Source organism: Nicotiana tabacum, chromosome 11 (genome assembly GCF_000715075.1).
Source record: "Nicotiana tabacum cultivar K326 chromosome 11, ASM71507v2, whole genome shotgun sequence".
Lineage (NCBI taxonomy): Eukaryota > Viridiplantae > Streptophyta > Magnoliopsida > Solanales > Solanaceae > Nicotiana > Nicotiana tabacum.
In genome coordinates, this window is record NC_134090.1 from 114,717,176 (window position 1) to 114,737,937 (window position 20,762).

At 37.9% G+C, this 20,762-nt stretch overlaps 1 protein-coding gene across 2 annotated transcripts; it reads left to right on the forward strand.

Annotated features, from left to right (window-relative positions):
- Positions 1-3,137: 3,137 nt before the first annotated feature.
- On the forward strand, positions 3,138-6,963 carry LOC107790235 (protein NDL1). 2 transcript variants are annotated; one of them, XM_075225410.1, is made up of 11 exons: positions 3,138-3,460; positions 4,434-4,533; positions 4,719-4,859; positions 4,948-5,047; positions 5,275-5,335; positions 5,421-5,507; positions 5,590-5,667; positions 5,769-5,825; positions 5,944-5,999; positions 6,097-6,232; positions 6,466-6,963. In XM_075225410.1, exons 1-11 carry the CDS (start codon positions 3,398-3,400, stop codon positions 6,682-6,684), a joined length of 1,098 nt encoding a protein of 365 aa, XP_075081511.1. In that variant the 5' UTR covers positions 3,138-3,397; the 3' UTR covers positions 6,685-6,963. The 2 variants fall into 2 exon arrangements, with proteins under 2 accessions (XP_075081511.1, XP_075081512.1); XM_075225411.1 differs by having other exon boundaries at positions 3,143-3,460; positions 4,719-4,816; positions 4,959-5,047.
- Positions 6,964-20,762: the final 13,799 nt, after the last annotated feature.

Consider the following 20,762-nt stretch of genomic DNA (forward strand, 5'->3'; position numbering starts at 1 on the left):
ACGTTGCAATTTTTTCTTAAAATTAAATAAAAGCGGTTATAAAGTTAAAATTGAACCATAGGCTAAAATCTGCACATAGGTTCATAATTGTTTAAAATCAGATAATTAAGCCGAATATAACAGTTGAGCGATCGTGCTAGAACCACGAAACTCGGGACTACCTAACACCTTCTCCCGGGTTAACTGAATTCCTTACCCGGATTTCTGGTTCGCGGAATGTGATACAGAGTCATTCTTTCCTCGATTCGGGATTTGAACCGGTGACTTGGGACACCATAAATCTCCCAAGTGACGACTCTGAATCTTTTAACAAAATAATCCCGTTTCGATTGTCACTTTAAGTTGGAAAAAAACTCCCTTATACTCCCTTCCGAGGGTGTAGGTAAAAAAGGAGGTGTGACACTCTCCACTTTTAGCTTCTCAAGTTATCTTATAAGCTCCTTTTCAGGTTCACATAACTCATAGCTAATTTATTGGGCGTTAGACGCAATAACATTTACATTTAAATTATCCGCGAAGTCATGAATAGTACTGCCGAATACTATTGATCTCTTGTCCAAGCTCACCTCTTCCTTCTATTTAGTGTATCATCCCATTTATAATTTTTGTGTTGAGCCTCATATATTTCTTATTTTTGAGCATGTACCATTAGCCATGTTTGGCTCAAACCTCCACTTCTTCAAAAATTTTCTCTTGATGGAACTCGCTCACTTTAGTCATTCGTTCTCCTTGGCCTTCATTCTCGTGATTGCTACACTTATTTTTTTATAGCTTTATTAAGTTCATAATGTTGCTCTGATACTTGCCTCACTATATCCATTATGTGAGCATCACGTTCCATGGCTTCCAACATTGTTGTTGCTATCAAACTCACAAACATTATTAGAATCATCATAATAAGGGCTCATGGACGAATAAGAAGAATTAGGACAACCATTTATTTCTATGACCTCCTTGACCACCATATACATTACAAAAATTTCACTCATAGGAATGAGATTGTGCGCATAACTTGCTCCTAGGAATATTTTGACGATTTTTTTACCAGTGAGATCCTTTACAATATGGATAAGGATCATCATAATAAGAATAACCATCATCCGAACAATTTTCATTTCAAGATGCCATGTTCAGTTAAGCTACAAAATACTAACTAAACCAAATTTTTAAAAAAATCCCTAAGTAGATAAAAAGTAAACGTCTAACCTAGACAAATAGCTAATTCTAAGTCTCCAATAATAGCGCCAAAAATTTGTTGGGGCCAAATGCACATGCAAGTATACGTGATCGACAAGTAATAAAGTGATAAGTAGAATATCCTTCCCAGGAAAACTTGTTATCAACTATTGACTAAATTAGACTATTCTAATTATCTAAATAAGAATTAAACTTATAAGTCTTTGACTTTAAACTAATTAAAATAAAGAAAAAATAAATAGTGAACTCTGAACAAATGACGAACAATTTTTTATGTTATCGATATGATAAAAACAATCTTGGATTATAGGCTATCTAACAATCATGTTGTATTCTTTACAATTGACTAATTAATTTATCTGATTTATTAGTTGACAAGGTTAATATTGTTCATAAGAATCTATTGAGTTCGTACTCGTCTATTTAATCTGACCTAACACCTATATGTCTATGGAGTTAGAATCAACAAGAATTTATAATTCTTGTATAATAACCAATCAACACAATTATGTATATATCTATCCTAACTGTTAATTTGTTCCCTGATGCCCAGGGTCAAGAACTTGTTCTACTCAATGCTATGTACAATCTAGAATTTTCACTTTCGAGTTTAATTCCAGATACGTAGATAGTATTCAATTGGTGATCAAACAATCAAATAATCAAAATTGAATAAATAAATCAGTACGATAAATCAAAAAAATCAAAATAAATACTCGTATAACAATAGTCATGAAAGAACCAAAATCCTAGAACGTAAAGTTAGCTCCATATAGACGACATCGTAGTCAAACAACAAATCATCCAAAGAAATATAAAAACTAAGTTTTGCGGGAAAAAAATTGAAATCCAATAAACTCTAGCCTCCATGATAACTCCTCGCTCTTTCTTGGTCAAAAGTAATATAAAATCGTACTTTATAGGTATAAAAAAAACTAGACGAAACAACCTAGTCCAAACCCAAAAAAGAGATGGAATGGCCTTGGAACCAGATGCTGGTGCATAGCATTGCCTATCGCGATGGCCAACCTCAGCCTCGCGCTGCTGATCTTCTTTGCCTCAATTCGTTTGTTAATTCAATTGTCCCTGCCTAACTCTATTCTGGGTAGTGGTGGGCTGCCAAACTCTTCTTTTCAATTGATACTTCATTTGTAATGAACATTCATGCATGCCCACGTAATCCTTAAGATTTCCCCCTTTCTTTTTGTGTATTCGATTTTGTCTTCATGTAATTTGGGATCTGTCAATCAAATTACATTCTTTGCTTGTTCTTTGCCTGTCATGTGTCTTTAACGGCACGTCAGTAATCATTTAAAAATACAATTGAAAATATCTATTTTGTTCCATAATTCCATCTTTAAAGTATCAGCATTATCGATTAACACTCAAATGAGTGTAAAGTACAATAATATAATTAAGTTGGGCATATCTAGTACAAATACAGTAAAAAAACAGTAAAAATACGAGTAAGGTAATATAAAAACACATATACAAATATGTCCAACATCAATGATTTAAAAGGAAATAAACAAACAAAAAGCAAAGAAAGACACACCTGGACGTCGTTGAATGCAGGACCTAATTGGAATTGGAAGAGCATCATAAAAATTAGTTAGGACACATGGACACTTTCTTTCCTTACCTAACCGGTAATTTTAAGGGGAAAGGTTCTAAATTGTGTATGAACTGACGATGTAGCACACGATTACTATTTTAATTATATTTTCCCAACAAATAGACTCTCACTGTTAGAAAAATAGACCAATATTGTCTTTCAAAAGAAAGCCTTGTTGTCGTTCGGTTCCAGCTCAATAAAGTAAGCATGACAACTGCCAACAAGAATTTTCAATTGTTGAGTTAAATTAAAATATTTAAAGATATAATTAATGAGTTTTATGTTTGATCCAATAATTAAAGCTTCAGGGGAGGTTAGTTAAGTTAACCGCATAAAAAAAATCAGAGAAAAAAAAAAGAACCGTTGGGATAAATGTGGAGCGACAAGGAAGGAACTGAAATTAGAAATTACAAAACATTGGGAAAAGAAAAGGAGAGAGAGAGAATCGCTTGGAATAGAAGCCATTGAAGCTCAAGGGCCTCTCTTTTTCTTCCTCTTCTTCTTCATTTGTATGTATAGAAAGAGAAACATTTAGAGAGAGAGGCTTTTTGGTTAGCTGAATTGATAACCAAAAAGGCAGGCCATATGTCAGATTCAAGCAGCGATTCCGTTTCCGTCGATGTTGAGACCATCTATCTTGGCGGAAAGGTTCCATTTTTCCCTTTTACTTCATTTACATAAACATCTGCCTTATTTTTTGGATTATTTTAATATTTAACGAGAGAAACGCTTGAAATTATCCTTCTCTGCCCGCAATTTTCTTTTCATTAATCTTGATTTTTCTTGTTTAAGCCCTGTCATTCATTTCTTATAAGGCCAATAAACACAAAACTTCTTGATGTTTTTTTTAAATCCTTGTTTAATGGTGGCATTCATTTCTTTGAAGGCCCAAAAACACCCTAGTTCTTAATTGTTTTCCCCCATTTTTCAGTCTTTGGGGGTTAAGAGAAATTTAGTCCTGAATTTATCTATTTTGCTGTCATTTAGTCTGGTCTTTAGTGGAAAAAATTGGATCTTGAATTGTACTTTATTCTCATTTGTTGTCTTAAATTTGTTTAACTCTTCCAATACTTGCGAAATGGCATCTTAATTCGGATTGTTAAGCCAGTATATGGAGTAGTAGGGGTAAACATTCGTCATCCTCTCTAGGAGGTATAATAGGTGAATGACATTATTTTTGGTATTCTATTGAGTAAGGCATTGCATTTGAGAGAGAGAGGAAGCAGTCTCTAGAAACAACAGGTTGGAAAAGCACTTCTTCCCACTCCGACCTAATAATGATAACCCATTAATACCTTCCTCAATGACAAAACGCTAACAAGCCCACTGGTATCTTCTTCCATCCTCCCCAGCCTGGGCTTTGATTTTTTTACACACCCCGTATCTAATAATTTGGAAGATTTTCTTGTTTGGCATTTCATTGCTTGGAAATGGACTACTTTTCTGTCTACTTAATGGTTGTTAGTTGACTATCTGCATTAAGATTTTACTTAAATGGTCATTCTGTTTCACTTGTTATACTGGTTAGTACATTTTCCATTAATGATAAATTTTATATCTTTTACATAATGGAGCTTCTATCTTCTGATCAATTAACATGATGCAAATGAACTTTTTTCAGGAGCATATCATAAGGACTGACTGTGGTTCTGTGTCAGTTTTAGTTTATGGAGACCAAGAGAAGCCAGCACTGATCACTTATCCTGATCTAGCTCTAAATCGTAAGTGTTAAGTTTGTATCCTCTAGTTTCATATTTCCCTTTTTTAGGATTTTCTATTCATGTACTTGTTGTCGCCTATATATTTTTATGTTATATACAACAACAACTATGTCTCAGTCCCGATATCCTTTTGTTATATGTTACCTTATATTGTCAAGACTATATTTTCTCATTCGTTCTTGCAGATAATTCATGTTTCCAAGGACTGTTCTTCTGTCCGGAAGCAGCTTCTCTGCTGCTCCACAATTTTTGCATTTACCACATTAGTCCTCCTGGGCATGAGGTCTGTGAACTGGCAAGCTTATTTTGTTTCATCAAGTCATTAGGTTTTCTTCTATTTGTTGTCAAACTCTCTTTGAGCCGACTCATCTGAATCCCATTACTTACATAGTTCTCTTCTCGGAATTCCACAAGAGTTCTTGCAGTTGGGAGCTGCAGCAATTTGTTCAGAGAATCCTGTACCATCTGTGGATGATTTAACGGATCAGATAGTTGAGGTTCTTAACTACTTTGGGTAATCACTTAAGTCGGGTTTTACAACCCCCCCCCCCCCCCACACACACACACACACACCAAAAAAAAAAAAAACAAATATTTTCCTCATGCTTGTCTGCCAAATCCTTAACCCTTCTTTCTTCCTCTGATCCTTTTGACTTATTAGATATCTTTGTTAAGTTGTTTGGAGCTCCTTCTTGGAAACTTCTTAGTTCTTACTAATGATGAGATTCTTGCTGTTTCTAGGCTTGGAGCTGTGATGTGTATGGGAGTAATTGCTGGTGCTTACATACTCAGCTTATTTGCTGTAGGTCTTTTCTCCAATAATGTCATGCTGATACTTTTAATAGTGGTATGGCTTAAACTTTACTAACAACGCTCACATGTCACAGATAAAGCATAGGGAGCGTGTTCTTGGTTTGATTCTTGTTTCCCCTCTATGCAGAGCACCTTCTTGGACTGAATGGTTTTACAATAAGGTACTCTTTCATATCTTCCGTTTACCTTTATGCTGTGAGAAGAAAATCCATTGTATGAAACTGGAGATTATTGTTAATATAGGTCATGTCAAATTTACTATACTTCTACGGGATGTGTGGTGTTCTGAAAGAGTTTTTGCTGCACCGCTACTTCAGCAAGGTACCCTACATGCATTCCCTTTGTGTGTTCACTCATAGATTTTGGCATGTTTTTCTTTCTACTGATTGGATTGAATAAGGAGGTCATTTCAATTGTATCAGGAAGTTCGTGGATCTCCAGATGTTCCGGAATCAGATATAGTTCAAGCATGCAGAAGAGTAAGTGCCTCCACTGTGGTAGTCCATGATGAATTGTTCAATTTAATACTTCCATTGGATATTGTTTAAGGATCTTCTCTTCTGTATGTTTCTTCTTTCTGGTCCTTTAACTTTTCAGTTACTAGATGAGAGGCAGAGCATGAATATTTGGCGTTTTCTTCAAGCCATTGATGGGTGACAAACTAAACATCACTGCTTAAATATTTGTACTGATTTCTTTATTTACATCCTTGTAAATTTACCTCTCTAAGCTTGACTCTATGAATGATAGGAGACCTGATATCACGGATGGATTGAAAACAATAAAATGTCGAACCCTCATATTTGTCGGGGATGATTCTCCTTTCCATTCGGAGGCTCTCCACATAACTGCTAAATTAGATCGAAGATTCAGTGCCCTAGTTGAGGTATATCACGCATTTTATGTTTAATGACACACCATTTCAGTATATTGTCATGTGCTATGAATTCCTTGTGTAGCAAAATAATTTAGTGATATTTGGCTAGTTAGGCTAGATACTGTCTGTAAATCAATTATATGCTCTAACTAAATGCTGATGCCGCCGCTTGAGTTGTATGTATGACACTTTGAGTAAATGCAGCACAAAATATAGGGAATAAGGAAAGAGTGTGATTGCAGGTACAAGTGTGTGGATCAATGGTGACAGAAGAGCAGCCACATGCTATGTTAATACCAATGGAGTATTTCCTCATGGGGTATGGACTATACAGACCAAATCAGTTCAGTGGCAGTCCTAGAAGTCCTCTCACTCCATCTTGCATTGCTCCTGAGCTTCTCTCTCCAGAAAGCATGGGTTTAAAGCTGAAACCTATCAAGACTCAGATTGCACAAAAATAATACTACTTGATTCTGTGTAAACTATGTAAAATGTATTTCATTTCTGGTTAGTTTTTGGGGGATATTTAAGGGTGAAAAGGTTAGATATATGGGTTGTAGATAGGAAAGTGAAATTCTTTTAATGGACATAGGGGAGGGAGATATTGTGATTCATTCATTCATTCATTGTAGGCAGGAATGAAAAGGTCATAAAACATACTGCAATTCTGAGTTGTATTTGTAAAAAGAGATACTTGTCCATGATCATGATGAATGACTAATAAGACAGCAAATTAATTATTTTTTGGTGATGGATGACTACCCTCTTATCCCTCCCCACGCCTATACATTAAAAAAAAAAAGGGTGCTTGATGGGTGAAACCACAAGTTATTAGGCTTTATAGAAGTGATAGTGGCCTGCCACTGGAATTGCGTTGGCAATCGGTCGTCTTGCGAGAGATGACAAAACAACGTTTAGAATCCCTTATCCTGTTATGTCTCCCATCACTATCCCCTCAGTTTATTGAATTCTCCCCCTCCCCCCCCCCACCCCAACACCAACACCAACCTGAGTCCAGAACCAAAGTGTTTTCTTATGGACTCAGAGCACAAAAAAAGGTATAGTGCATGGGTTACATGCGCTAAATTTGAACTTTTTACTTTAGCGGGCAAAGTTTACTTATAGCGCACATGCAGGATGCGCTATACTAAAAGTTGAAAAGACAAGTAGTATACGCTATACCTATATAAAATATAGGGCCCGTCTTGTTCCCCAACCAGACAGAAGCAGCAACACAAAAAACAGTCCCCCCCCTCCATTTTTTAACCAAAAAACTCCATTGGAGTCCACCCCGTTCCCCAAAACTTGTGTCTTCTCCATATTTTAGCAAGCTAACACCGGATCCAAGGTATTGTTGTGTAGTGGATCTCGTCTATTTCTCGTTTCGGCTCCCAAATCATCAATTTTTCACATTTCAAAAATTTTTAAATCGAGGTATTCCAACTTACTTTTTAGTAAAACTCGTGTATATAAAATGCTTATTAGTTATTTTTTATTGTGGTCTATATTTTTCTGTGATCGTTTGTGATTTAGTTAATTTTTTGTTTTTTATCCCGATTATTAGTTTATTTATGTGCTAAAAAATTTGTAAAAATATATATTGTTATTTTATGAATAATTATTATTATATGTGATTTTATTGTTGTACGTATATTAATATGTGACTTTATTGTTGTTTAGTGCTCTTTAGTGTTATGGTGTGCCATTAGTTGTTATGTAGTGCCCTTTAGCGTAGTAAAACTGATAATAAATTTTAGCTTATGGTAGTTGACTTTGTTTATGGCCATTTAGAGTCGTGTTACTTTAGTGCTCTTTGAGATTCCATTGTGCAGAATTATGGATTTAATATATCAGTAGATAATTATCAAATATTAGATATGAATCATAAAATAATCAGTAGACGTTACAAAAAAGACGTTGCCAGGAAATTTGGACAAAATATGACAGTTAACAAACAAATCGTTATGAATGACATAAATTCAATATTATTTACTATTAAGTTTGTAGTATTTTTTATATGAGTAATTATTGAATATATCTTCATTACTTATGAAATTTTAATATATAATTCTGTTATAATTCAAAAATAACTTTAAAGAGATAATTGTTCAAACAAAATCATGTAGAATTTTAGTAGAAAAATGTAGGAAACTAACATATAAAATATTAATATAGGAATTTTATCAACTTAAGTATTTGTTATATGAATAATTACTAAAATATCTTTTTAGTTATTGAAATTAATTATTTTATTCTCTGTTAACCCCAAAAATATATGAAAAAAGATGATTGTTCAAACACAAACCCTTTCGAATTTTATTAAAAAATATAAGAAAATAACATATAAAACAATAATATAGAATATTTGTCAAACTAAGTATTTTTATATGAATACTTATTAATTATATCGTGTATAATTATTTAATTCTATTATACCCAAAAATAGCTGAGTAAGAAACTAACATATAAAATATATAATAAACTAACGTATAAAATAATAATATAGAAAATGTATCAATCTAAGTAATAATATAGAAAAGTTATCAATTAAATATTAATATAAAAGATATTGCAATATATTTAAAGATGTTAAACAATTAAACAGAAAAATACTTTAATTAATATTGTTCAATTTACAGACATCTTCATGGAGGTTCCCCTTGTGCATCCCGGACCTGCATCTCGAGAGATACTGTTGCTACTGGGCAACTCTGGGATGGGCAGCGTCTGTCCCAGACCTTTAGCCCCAATCGTATAGAAGATATGTGGGAGTTTATTAGGGACCACCCACTGCATCCCTGTATAGTTAGACGCCTTCAGGGGACGAGTTTTTACAGGATCATTGAGATCAGCCGGTTGAAGTTCAAATGGGCGCTGATCATAGCTATGATAGAGCAGTGGAGACCGGAGACGCACACGTTTCATCTACCCATTGGCGAGGCTACCATCATGCTAGAGGACATGGAGGTTCTTTTCGGGCTGCCCATTGATAGTATACATGTATCTTACCCGCATACTCTTAGAGATTGTACGGGAGAGGATTACCTTCATATGTTGCAGCGGCTCATAGGTTTCCAGACAACGAAGCCAACTGTATTGAGTGGGGCCAGTCGATTGCAGTTGACGCCCGTTCGACAGCATCTAGTGGCGATGGATGCGAAGATTACTGATGATTCACCGCCAGAGGATATCGACCAGCACCCGATATTGTTGCTGCTGATGATGTTTGGTGGTATACTGTTCCTGAACACTTCGGAAAACCTAGTTAGCTTGCAATTTCTACATCATCTCAAGTAGCTAGATGATTTATATGGTTATAGATGAGGTTCAGCTGTTCTAGTTTACCTATGTGCTAGGCGTACATAGGCACCCAAAGAGTCCTTCACCAGTTTGGTTGCCCACAGCTTGTACCTATTCCTCTCACTTGGCACATGACACATCACCAGCGGGATGATCGCTGCAGAGTCGACTAGACATACTTGACCTGACTAGAGGCCCATATTGAGGATTGGGACCAGAGGTATTTCCTGATTCCGCCAAACCCTCCACCTGACCGTATGGAGGGCGAGCATGAGTACATGGGCTGGTATCGCAGCATTACCCGACTTCTCGTCGGGAATCCCGTTCACCGCGCCGGTGGTCGGTACATTCCAAATGTCGGGAGGCATGAGGAACTAGTATGTTATTTGTATACATACTTACAATGTTACATTATCCTTCCATAATTAATATTTTATATGCTATGCAGGCTATTGGCTTACACCAATTCTACTAGCTGGGACTGGAGATGCTACAACATACAGGCGAGGGAGTGGCGGCTCTGCACGTGTTTGGCCGTCGGGTTATTGATCTTACTACTGACACATTGAGGCGTGCTCGAGAGGATGGGCGCTTATGATATGAGGCTACTTATGTGCCGCCTAAGGAGTACCATAATGGGCCACTAGTGGAGCCTGAACATGGTAGATGCCAGCATGGCCAGAGAGGAAGGGGTGGCGCACGTGGGCATGGTAGTCGGCGAGGATGAGGTCCCTAGCAAGGGGGAATTGAGGCACCCGTGGAGGATATTAGAGATGATCATCCGAGTGACCACCCTGAGCCACACGATGATCCTCATGATATGCCGTCATTTAGCCTTCAGTTGTCACCAGGGACTTCGCAGGTGACCTTGTCAGCTCCATTGTTGATTGCGGGCACGACCATTACGCAATAGGAGTGGGATCAGTATTTTCTTGATCGTCCATAGCCATCGACTGTTGTTGTTGATCGTCCGATACGAGAGGTGCATAGTGGGCGACATCTGAGTTATGGCCCATCACCGAGGGATGCTGAGGATATTTTACATACTTCATCTATTCCAGTGCACCTCGATGTTCCGATAGAGTATTGTGTCGCTACTCAGGCGCAGGTTTGTTTGTATTACTATTATTTCAATTTATTTTTATCTTATAGATTAGTCGGTAATATCTAAAGTGTTTTTATTTTTTAAAATATTCTGTCATCGCCCGTCACAGAGGCGACATTGTGCAATACTAATTTGCCGAGGACAGATGATCTTATGCATGAGCCCACTGAGACCATGGTATGACCATTAAATTTTTTTCATAACACATATGTTAGTATTCTATATTTCATATCTAAAATATCTTATTATTCTGTAGGTTACTGCTGGCCCAACGGCTGCTTCTACCGAGCCTGCAAGCCTTACTAATGATCATGTTGCAGCGCATCCTCCGATAAAGAGGCGACGTGATGAGGATGATCCTGATAGCGTAGCCGGGCGGGATGGAATACACTCAGGCCAGCCAATGCTTTAAAGTATACAGGTTGTGGGACTCATTGATATGTATTCTTAGTTGTATATATGACATTAAATATATAATAGCAAAATTATTTATGTTTTACATAATTTGCACATGTGTTTTTAATTTTTCGGGTTATTATTTGTTTAACACTAGAACAAAAAAAAGACAACTTAACATTAATTTAAATTCGTTAACAATTAAAGATAATACATGACACATACAACATAAAAATAAAAAACTACACTAAACGCATACATGAGTTTGTTTAGTCATCATCACCCATTATTCTATGCTTCAACCACTTAAATTTCTCTTCCAACCGATTATTTTCTTCTTCCACCTCTTTTAGTTTCTCCTTCACTGCCGCAAGTTGTTCCTGCAGCTTCAAGATCTGGAGTTAGTGCTCACCGGTTAGATTTCAAATGTTTAGCAAACATGATTTGTAGTATTCCTGGTTAATGGGTTCATCATACCATTCTTCAAAATTACATTGGTTTTCGTCCTACAAATGGGGATGATAACAAAAGATTATTAATTAACATGTTATATAAAAACTATTAAAAAATATTTTTTCTAATAATAATAACTTACAACTTGTTTACATATCCAACGTCCGCGCCCCAAATTGCAATTTGACCAACATGGCTTCAAAATCGCACGTTACACCTTGGTACGTCATTGCATACAGACATGGCTTAATGCTCAAAAATGAAAAATTAATGGGAAGTTGTTTTATTCGTTTCGTTACAACGCAAATAATAACTAAAATGCGCGAGGTATTTATAGGCATCTAGGAGTAATTTTACTTTACATAACGCATATTGGTGATGCGCTACGTGTCACGTGCTAATGATTCTTTAGGGTACAAGTGGGTACAGCTTTTCAGATCGATAACTTTTTCAAGTCGATGGCTTTTTCAGGTCGACAGCTTTTTCATCTCGACATGACAATACACATAACGCATATTAGTGATACGCTAAATTTCGCGTGCTAATGATTCTTTAGGGTACAAGTGGGTGCAGCTTTTTCAGATCGACAACTTTTTCAGGTCGACAACTTTTTCAGCTCGACATGACAATACACATAACGCATATTGGTGATGTGTTACGTTTCACGTGTTAATAATTCTTTAGGATACAAGTGGGTGCAGCATTTTCAGGTCGACAGCTTTTTTGGGTCAACAGCCTTTTCAGGTCGACATGACAATACACATAATGCATATTGGTGATGCGTTATGTTTAATATACAAGTTCGTGCAGTTTAGTTATTCTTAAGTTGAACCAAGAGATTTTAAAGACCATTTCAATACCCATTACAACATCCATTTCAGAAATGCTATTAACATTTAATAAGTGGTTTAAGAAGAGGCAAAAAGGTGAAGGTAGTTCAATAGATCCACATGGAACACGTCATAACACAATCAATCCCTATCTTGAAAAAAATATACTAGGTTGCTATACTGATTTGGTTGATGACAAGTGGTATGGTGTTCTACGTCCCTTGAAAAATAAGCATATCAATATACACACTGATCTCAAAGTTGCAGGGCACATTATTGAGGGCAAAGCTCATTCTACAAAGCCTGAAGGTAAGTAAATTTGGGGCGAAAAACTACAATGAACTCCCTTTTACTCAAAACAGTGTGATTATGAAGTACTATGCCACTGGCATGGGCTAGTTGTACCACAAGCATTGTCTGCAACCTTCCAAACAAACACATACAAAGATGAACCAGAAGTTATTCGGCATTTGATAAAGGAGATTTTAGAGATGGAAAAGGCACTAGCCGTTCATCATGCACTAGATGATCTTAACTACCTACAAGGAATGGAGGATCAGTGTTAGAATTTATTAGAAAATAAAAAATTGCATAAAGACAATGATTATCCAATTTTTCTAGCAGTTGTCGAGTGGGAGGGGCTACCTAAGTTTCTACCACAGACGTTGGACGTAGGAGTATCATATTATTGTAGAAATCAAGCAAGTAGTCTTATTGATGATAGCGATGAAATACAAAAAATGTGTATCAACTGGGGCGTAGATTATGATGCCATCGGTCCGGAAGGGTGCGTACAAGATATTGACGAAGAAGATGAAGACAATGACAATGAAATAGTGCCAGACAGTGACGATAATGGCAAATGAATTTTTTTATTTATTTCTTGGAAAATACTTTAAATTTTTGTATTGAATGAATCTTTAATGCTAAATATCAATTTGATTTAACTCTATTGGAAGCATAATTTTATTTCAATAATGATGCAAACTTAACCTTTACAGACATTTATTACAACAAGAATATGGCAACAAAACACTACGTTTATCCTTGATAATTTGGCACATTTGATGAACTGTCACCTGGAGCTGAATTACCACCACTTCCCAAACCAGCTGAAAGACATTTACGGCGATCGTATCCTATTTGGGAACACATGCCCCATTTACGTGCATAAACGGTATCACCAAAATCCATTTGGTTCTGTATCTGTATTCTTTATTGCACTTGTCGTTGACTCACATAATACTTATTACACACTATTTTAAATGATTCCGGTGGCCAATAATGCCCAGCACCCACTGTAAGCACGTGATTTTTTGCTCTGTATGAGAATTACTCCCAAAAATTCAAAATAAAACGATTTTCCTTGGGGTACAATTTTTGAGAATACGCGTGACATTTTGATAACCGTTCTGTCCGCAAACAAAAATACAAAAATACATGTTGCATGCATTTAGGAATTAATAGCACATTTAGAAATTAATTAACCATAACATTGGTTAAAAGAAAATCAAAAAATATATGCATGTGTGTTTCCGGACATTGAGCGATTTTTATTTAATGTTAAATTGTGTGTTAATTATTATGGGTGTTAAATAATATGTGTGTAATTTTATTGTTATTTTTTAGGGAATTTTGTTTAATTTGGTAATTAAGGAAAAAGAAAAGAGTTGTTAAAAATCGGAATGGGCCCCAAAATTAGGCCCAAAACCAAAACAGACCCAGTCCAACCCAGGCTGCCCAAGCACGTCCCCAAACGACGTCGTATCGACGTCCTTGTTTTGATCCGTTGATTTGATTCAAATGAACGGTCCCGATCAGGCCGCTCATTTAACCACAACGACGCCGTTTCAGGGCGTTTGATCAGAGCCGTCCAACCCCATTGATCCAACGGATCCAGGCCCTCCCCTAGACCCGTTAATCTGAACCGATCCATTCCCCTACCCGGTCTCACCCACCATCACACCCAAACAACGTCGTCCCTCCTGAATGAATAGATCCTGGCCATCGATCTCACTTGATCCAACGGCCAGGATCTAAGCCCCTAATTCGTATATAAACCTAACCCTTTTACCCCGCCCCCTATCCAAGCACCCCACCCTGTTCCTTCGTCTCCCCCAAAGGCAAACCCAAACACCCCAAACCCTGGCAGCCGCCATAGCTCCCCTTTCACCTGAACCCGGCGGCAACAACGCCGATGACCACCAGACTAACACCTTTAAGACACAAGACCACCCTCAACCCTGATCTGGTAATGGTTTGGCTCGAATCTTCCTGAAACATCTCGAATAATCATTCGAAGGTTCGAGCCAAAACCCTAAGTCACCGGATGAGTCCCAAATTCACCCTAGTCACTCCCCTGACATCCCTCATACCCTAATCAACTTTGGTTCCGGTCGAATATAAGTAGAACTCTTCGAACCCCGAATCTGAGCTCAAGAACCCTAAAAGCCAAGCCTGGTTCGTTTTGATGTAAGCTTCCGGTGTATTATTCTTTTCTTTCCTTCTGTTTATGTGCTATTCATATGTTCGTAGATTTGTTTCTGGATTTTTGATTGTTTTTCTTTCAATCCCCCCACCTTCAAAGACCCTTTTATTTGGTCGATTTCTTTTTTCAGTGTTAAGTGTATGTTATGACATGTCTATTCACTTCGATTGATATTGTCGACTAGTTAAGTTTCGTAGACTCCATGTTAAATGTCCCGAGTATTGAAATGATTTGGTGCCCTGTTAGTCTATGTTGTTTGTCGATTGATTATTACGTGTAATAGTTCGTATAGTCGACCTGAGTAACGTCGTCAAATGATTAAGTTTCGTAAGCTCCATTTTTGTCCGAAAAATGCCTGAATCACTCAGTTGTTCTGTTTTGATTTTAGTTGATTAGCGACTAATTAGTATACTCGCAAAGTCGACTCGACACATGTTGTCGTTTGTTTTTGCAGTATTAAATGGCAACAACTTAACTCTTACTGTCTGATTTTTGTTGAACGGTTGTGTTGAACTGATTATAGGTTATTGTTTGTTAGTTGTGGGGGTTCGAACTAGTTTTCAAATGGTTATAACTGGCAGATTCAATAGAATGAAAGGGTGGGGGCAGGGCAGTAATGATCAGGGGTTTTGTTGGATAATTTTGGTGTCAAAGACTGACAAATTTAGGATTAATGGGTTGTCAATTGTTTAATCAAAAATACTATTAATCTAGTATTATTGTGGACAAAACATAAGAGCATGGGAGTTTAAAATGAATACTTTATTGAACCCATGACTCTTGAATGAATCAATATGACAAGCATGCTATAGTGGGGAACTAAAATGACTTGCATTAAGAAGATGCTTAGGCATGGGGAATTAAGGGGTATGGGTAGGTTAAAGCCTGAAGGGATCCGGGCAGTTTGACTGACCTGGATTGGCTTATAAATAAGCTGTTTCAGAACAATTAAAGGGCTGGACATTTTTTAGTCTTCAGAGAAAAAGAAAAAGGGGCTGGTCTTTCAACATTAGGAGGACAGTCTAGTTTCGGAGTAAGATAGGGTTAGGATTGTGCTGGAATTGGAGCATAACAATCAGAGGATACTGTTTTCTAGCATCTGTTTCCCTCCCTGCTTTGCCTGCATTTGTTTGGTATCATTGGGTTGCAAACTGGATTTTCTTGCCTAGGTTATAAAGATCTATGGCTGGGTTTTGTTGCTGTTGTTTGCTGGTTTCTGTTTGCTGCTGCTGCTGTGTATGCTACTGCCTCCACTGATCATTCTTTTTCTTCTGTGCTTTTCTCATTACCAGGTACACCACTGATACATTGTCAATGTTAATTGAAAGTTGAGCATGAATACAAAAGAGAAGAGTTGAAGTTGTTTATTTTCATATGTAACCTGTATATTGAACATTAGGTGGTGTATAATAGTTTACATCTTCTGCTTGGATAGTAGAGGTAGCCCTCATGCATAGTGAACGTCAATGTATGGCAACTTGATATCATATTGTGTATATAGGCCGGTAGATAAAAAGGGTTGACAGTATAGTAAGTTATATCTTAGGCTTTAGCTATGTTTGTGGTTAGCATATCCTTTAATGCATGTTAAGTATGAGCTATCCATTGTTAGTTAATCTCATTACCTTTGATAAGCTGCCTCGTTATAACTTGCAAACCATACCTTTAGAGCAAATAGCACAAGTTTACATTTCAACCTTATGAATTTCGAACCCAAATCGAATGAACTAACCAGGTCTTCATCGGAAAGGCATTGGCCCGGGTCCAGCCAATACTGTGTGTGCTGGGCTTGGGCCCATAATATCCAAACGGTTGCCCATGTATGCGGTCAGGATTCGGATTTTGCGAAAGCATTCGGGACCCCACTATAAATAACTTGTAAGTATGTAATTAAGTAGGATCATTTTTTGCTTTCATTAGTAGAGACAAACGCAACAAGAAACATAGCCACTATAGGATATCCTTTTTAAATAAAAATGAGACGAGCCTCACCAAATAAAGCGCACAAGCTGCGAGGCCCTCATTAAATGTATATATTAAAATACTTAGTTTGCGTGACGGGCCATTTAGCGAATTTCATGGCCTTCCCAAAATAACAACGCGATAGTCTCTTTAGGCGCGTGTTTAATAGTTTACCTTATTAAGCTTGGGTGTGCATTTCATGCGACCCGAATCCAAATCCCAAAACATCAAATAAAATGTGTTCCGGATTGTGGGTGCATTTCATGTAACGCAGTCCAAAGACGTGTTTTAAGCGATGTTCACATTCTTTTAAAAATCATAATAATAAAGTGGTAAAAAGTTAAAATTGGCACATTGGTTCATAATTGTATTAAAATCAGATAAATAAGCCGAATATAACAGTTGAGCGACCGTGCTAGAACCACGGAACTCGGGAATGCCTAACACTTTCTCTCGGGTTAACAGAATTCCTTATCCAGATTTCTGGTACGCAGACTGTAATATGGAGTCATTCTTTTCCTCGATTCGGGATTAAAATTGGTGACTTGGGACACCCTAAATCTCCCAAGTGGCGACTCTAAAATAAATAAATAAATCCCGCTTCGATTGTCCTTTAATTGGAAAAAACTCCTTGTACCCTCTCGGGGGCGGAAAAAGGAGGTGTGACAGCTCTGGCGACTCCGCTGGGGAGCTACAACCCAGAACCACTGGTTCAGGGTTAGAAATCGAGCTTAGAATAAATTGTTGTGTTCAGATTTATCTGATTTTGTTACATGATCTGTGCTTAATGTGCTAAATAATTGCTTTTACCGCTTTGATATTTTGTGAACTGTACATAAACTGTGCCGAAACCCATATCCTCTCTGAGTCTTCTGAATCATGAAGAAGGGTGTACTTCGTACGACTTCTTTTCTGTATAGTGTCAAATCCCAATTTAGAACGAGGTTCGGACAAGTTGCTAAGCCGGTGAAGCTTCTGTATTCCCGGTACGCTGCCCCCCCTCGGCTCGAGCTGTCCGCTCGGGTAAGCCAGGTCTAGAACAAACACCCAGGTTCTGAACCTAGTATAACAAAGCCACATGCCGGATCCCTAGTAGGAACGTTTATTTGCATCATGTGCATTTGACTTAGGGGACTCAACACAGGGGTTGGGTCCGTCTAGGAATAGCAACCTGAAATGAAAAGACCATCCTGCTGCATCCTGTAGGCCTTATGCATTTACTTGTTCCAGACTCGCATAGCGACCGATTTTGAATATTGGAAAAATTTGCAGTATATAGGGTTAAATCTTCTGCTTCGAAAAATAACAATGTCCAAATAGTGTCGAAACTCTAAAAAACAAATATATATATATTTTATTTTTAATAGTTTGTTTTACTAAAAGCAAAAAAAAAGGAGTCTTTATTTTTGGGGATAGGTTGTTTTATTATTCGTTGAAAAGGAGAAAAATAGCAAGTGGATAGTTAGATGATAAAAAAAAATAAAAAAATAAAACCAGTGTCCTAGTACTGTCGGAACGCTATCGAAATTTTGAAAAAATATTTGTACTTCTAAAATTGTTTGTTTGCCTAGAAAAAGCAGAAAAAGTGTAGGAATGAGTCTTTTATTTTAACTTGCTTTATTTTCAAAAAAAAAAGAATAAAAAGAATTAAAAAAAAACGAAAAAGAGAATAGTTTTTTTTGCTACAAAAGAAAAGAAAAAATATGTTTGGTTTCGAAAAATTAGTCAGTTTATTGCATGAACTACGCCGGTTTGATTCTCACCGGGTGTGAGATACGTAGGCAACCCTCATCGGGTCCAACCCCACCTTTTGCTAAAATAGCCAAAAACAAAAAAAAAACCTGTCAAATTTTTAATTCTGTCATGAATAAGTCAGGTGATGCTGTTTTGTCAAAACATAGCCGAATGTTCCCGAAAGGGACGCCGGAAGGCTGCCTTTGCACAAAGAGCCACCTTTTGGGTCATGTTTAGGATTTTTGGTCCAGTTGACCCACACAGCCTTGAAAATCTTCGTCCCTAAAGTGCTAAAAGGCCGTATTTGAAAAACCAAATCCTTCATCTTCAAAAATCAAGTATAGATAGTTCTGTTTTGAGTGTAGTAAGAATTTTTCTTTAATTACCCTAATAAATGTGCAGGATGAGCACAAAGCAAAATGAATCATTCTCGGCCCTTAGAGAGGTCCCTCTACAACTCCACATGTGGTGGAATGATCTGGAAGCCAATAGCAAAGAGATAGTGGGAAAAGTATTGGGAGGTTTTGTCAATTTGCTGAGTATTAAGCCAAGGACAGATATTCTTGAAGCTCTAATACCGTTTTGGGACCCAACCCGCAATGTATTCCGTTTTGTTGACTTTGAACTTTCACCGACACTAGAGGAAGTCGCCGGATATGCGGGATTGAATGGGAGGTTAAGAGGACAATATTTACTTTCGCCAAGTCCAGTATCTCCGCACGCGTTTTTGGATTTGCTAAGCATTAGTCGGAAGGTACAAAATGATGATTTGTCGAGAGGATGTTGTGCTCTCCAATTCTTGTATCAACGGTACGGAACTCCTCAGGGTTTTAAGGAACCAAACCTCGGATTAACTCATGGCGGGAACAGAAACAAATGGGAAGCAAGACGTACTTTGGCTTTTATCACAGCATTCCTGGGAATCATGGTCTGCCCCCGCCAAGATAAGAAAGTAGAGATAGGTTTGGTAGGGATGGCCGATGTTGCAATCAAAAGAACTGACAGTACTGTGGTTCCTTTGATTTTGTCCGAAATCTACCGAGCTCTGACTATATGCCGAGAAGGAGGCAAGTTCTTCCAGGGGTATAACTTGTTACTTTAGCTATGGATGCAAGAACACCTCCATCACCGAGCAGGATACATGAACCACGGGTTGACGGAAAGAAATTGTATCAGCGGTTTTGAGAAACGCATGACAGGCGTCAAATTCCCTGAAGGTGTCGAGGCATGGTTCACACGATTAAGGTCAACAACAGCCGACCAGATTGAGTGGGCATTCGGTTGGCTGACTGATACTGAGGTGATATACATGGCAGCTGAAGAATGTCATGTTCTTCTAATGGGACTTCGCAGCATCCAGCCATATGCTCCTCATCGGGTATTGCGCCAGCTAGGCAGGTTTCAAGTAATTCCTACTGATGAAGATCTAAGCAAGCACGCCATTGAGCTAAGCCCGGGAGTCGTATTTCCCGAAGGGAAGAATAGAAAACTGTGGCATGAATGTAGATTCTTGGAACCCAAGACCATGGTGCGAGAATTGGCTAAAGGTAAGGTAGACCCAAAGTACGATGCTTGGTTCGAAAGAAGGTTTCAGATTCGTTAGAGACCTGCTAAAAGAGCCCACATCCAACAATTCACGGATGATTTGCAAGAGCAGTGGGGCTGGTTAAGGAGGGAGGAAGGCTACCGAGTTGAAATCGGGACGCTAAAGCGACAAGTCGAAAGGCTTGCATTTGAGAACAATGTGCAAGTCGCCTCTGAGCAGGCTAAAAAGAACAAATTAGCCAAAGAGAACCAGACACTGAAGGCCCGCATTCGCCAAATCAGTAAGAGTAACAGCGACCGGCAGAAACGTCGCTCCGACGAAAGATTGATAGCAGATTTGAGGAATCAGGTCAACAAAAGCCGGGAAGAATTAGAGAGATCGGAAGTTTGCATAGCCAGAATGAGGGTCAGATGGGCAAAAGGTACACTGGCCTGGAGGCAGCGTCTGCAACAAGTCATAAGGGATTATGAAATGAGCATCGGGATATTAAGGCAAACGAACTCCACTCTTCAGGAGCGGATCTTCAAACAAGCACGAGACGCCCAGGCCGACAGAAGACGCTGCTACGATGCAATGACCAGAATGGAAAGACAAATGGAGATGTTCCAGGATCGACTTGCCGACAATGCTCAAGCACTGGGATTAAAAAACCGGCGAATAGAGCAAATGTTCGTTGAAAGGGACAACATTCGAGGAAGGATTGATGAGATTGGGCACTACATCTA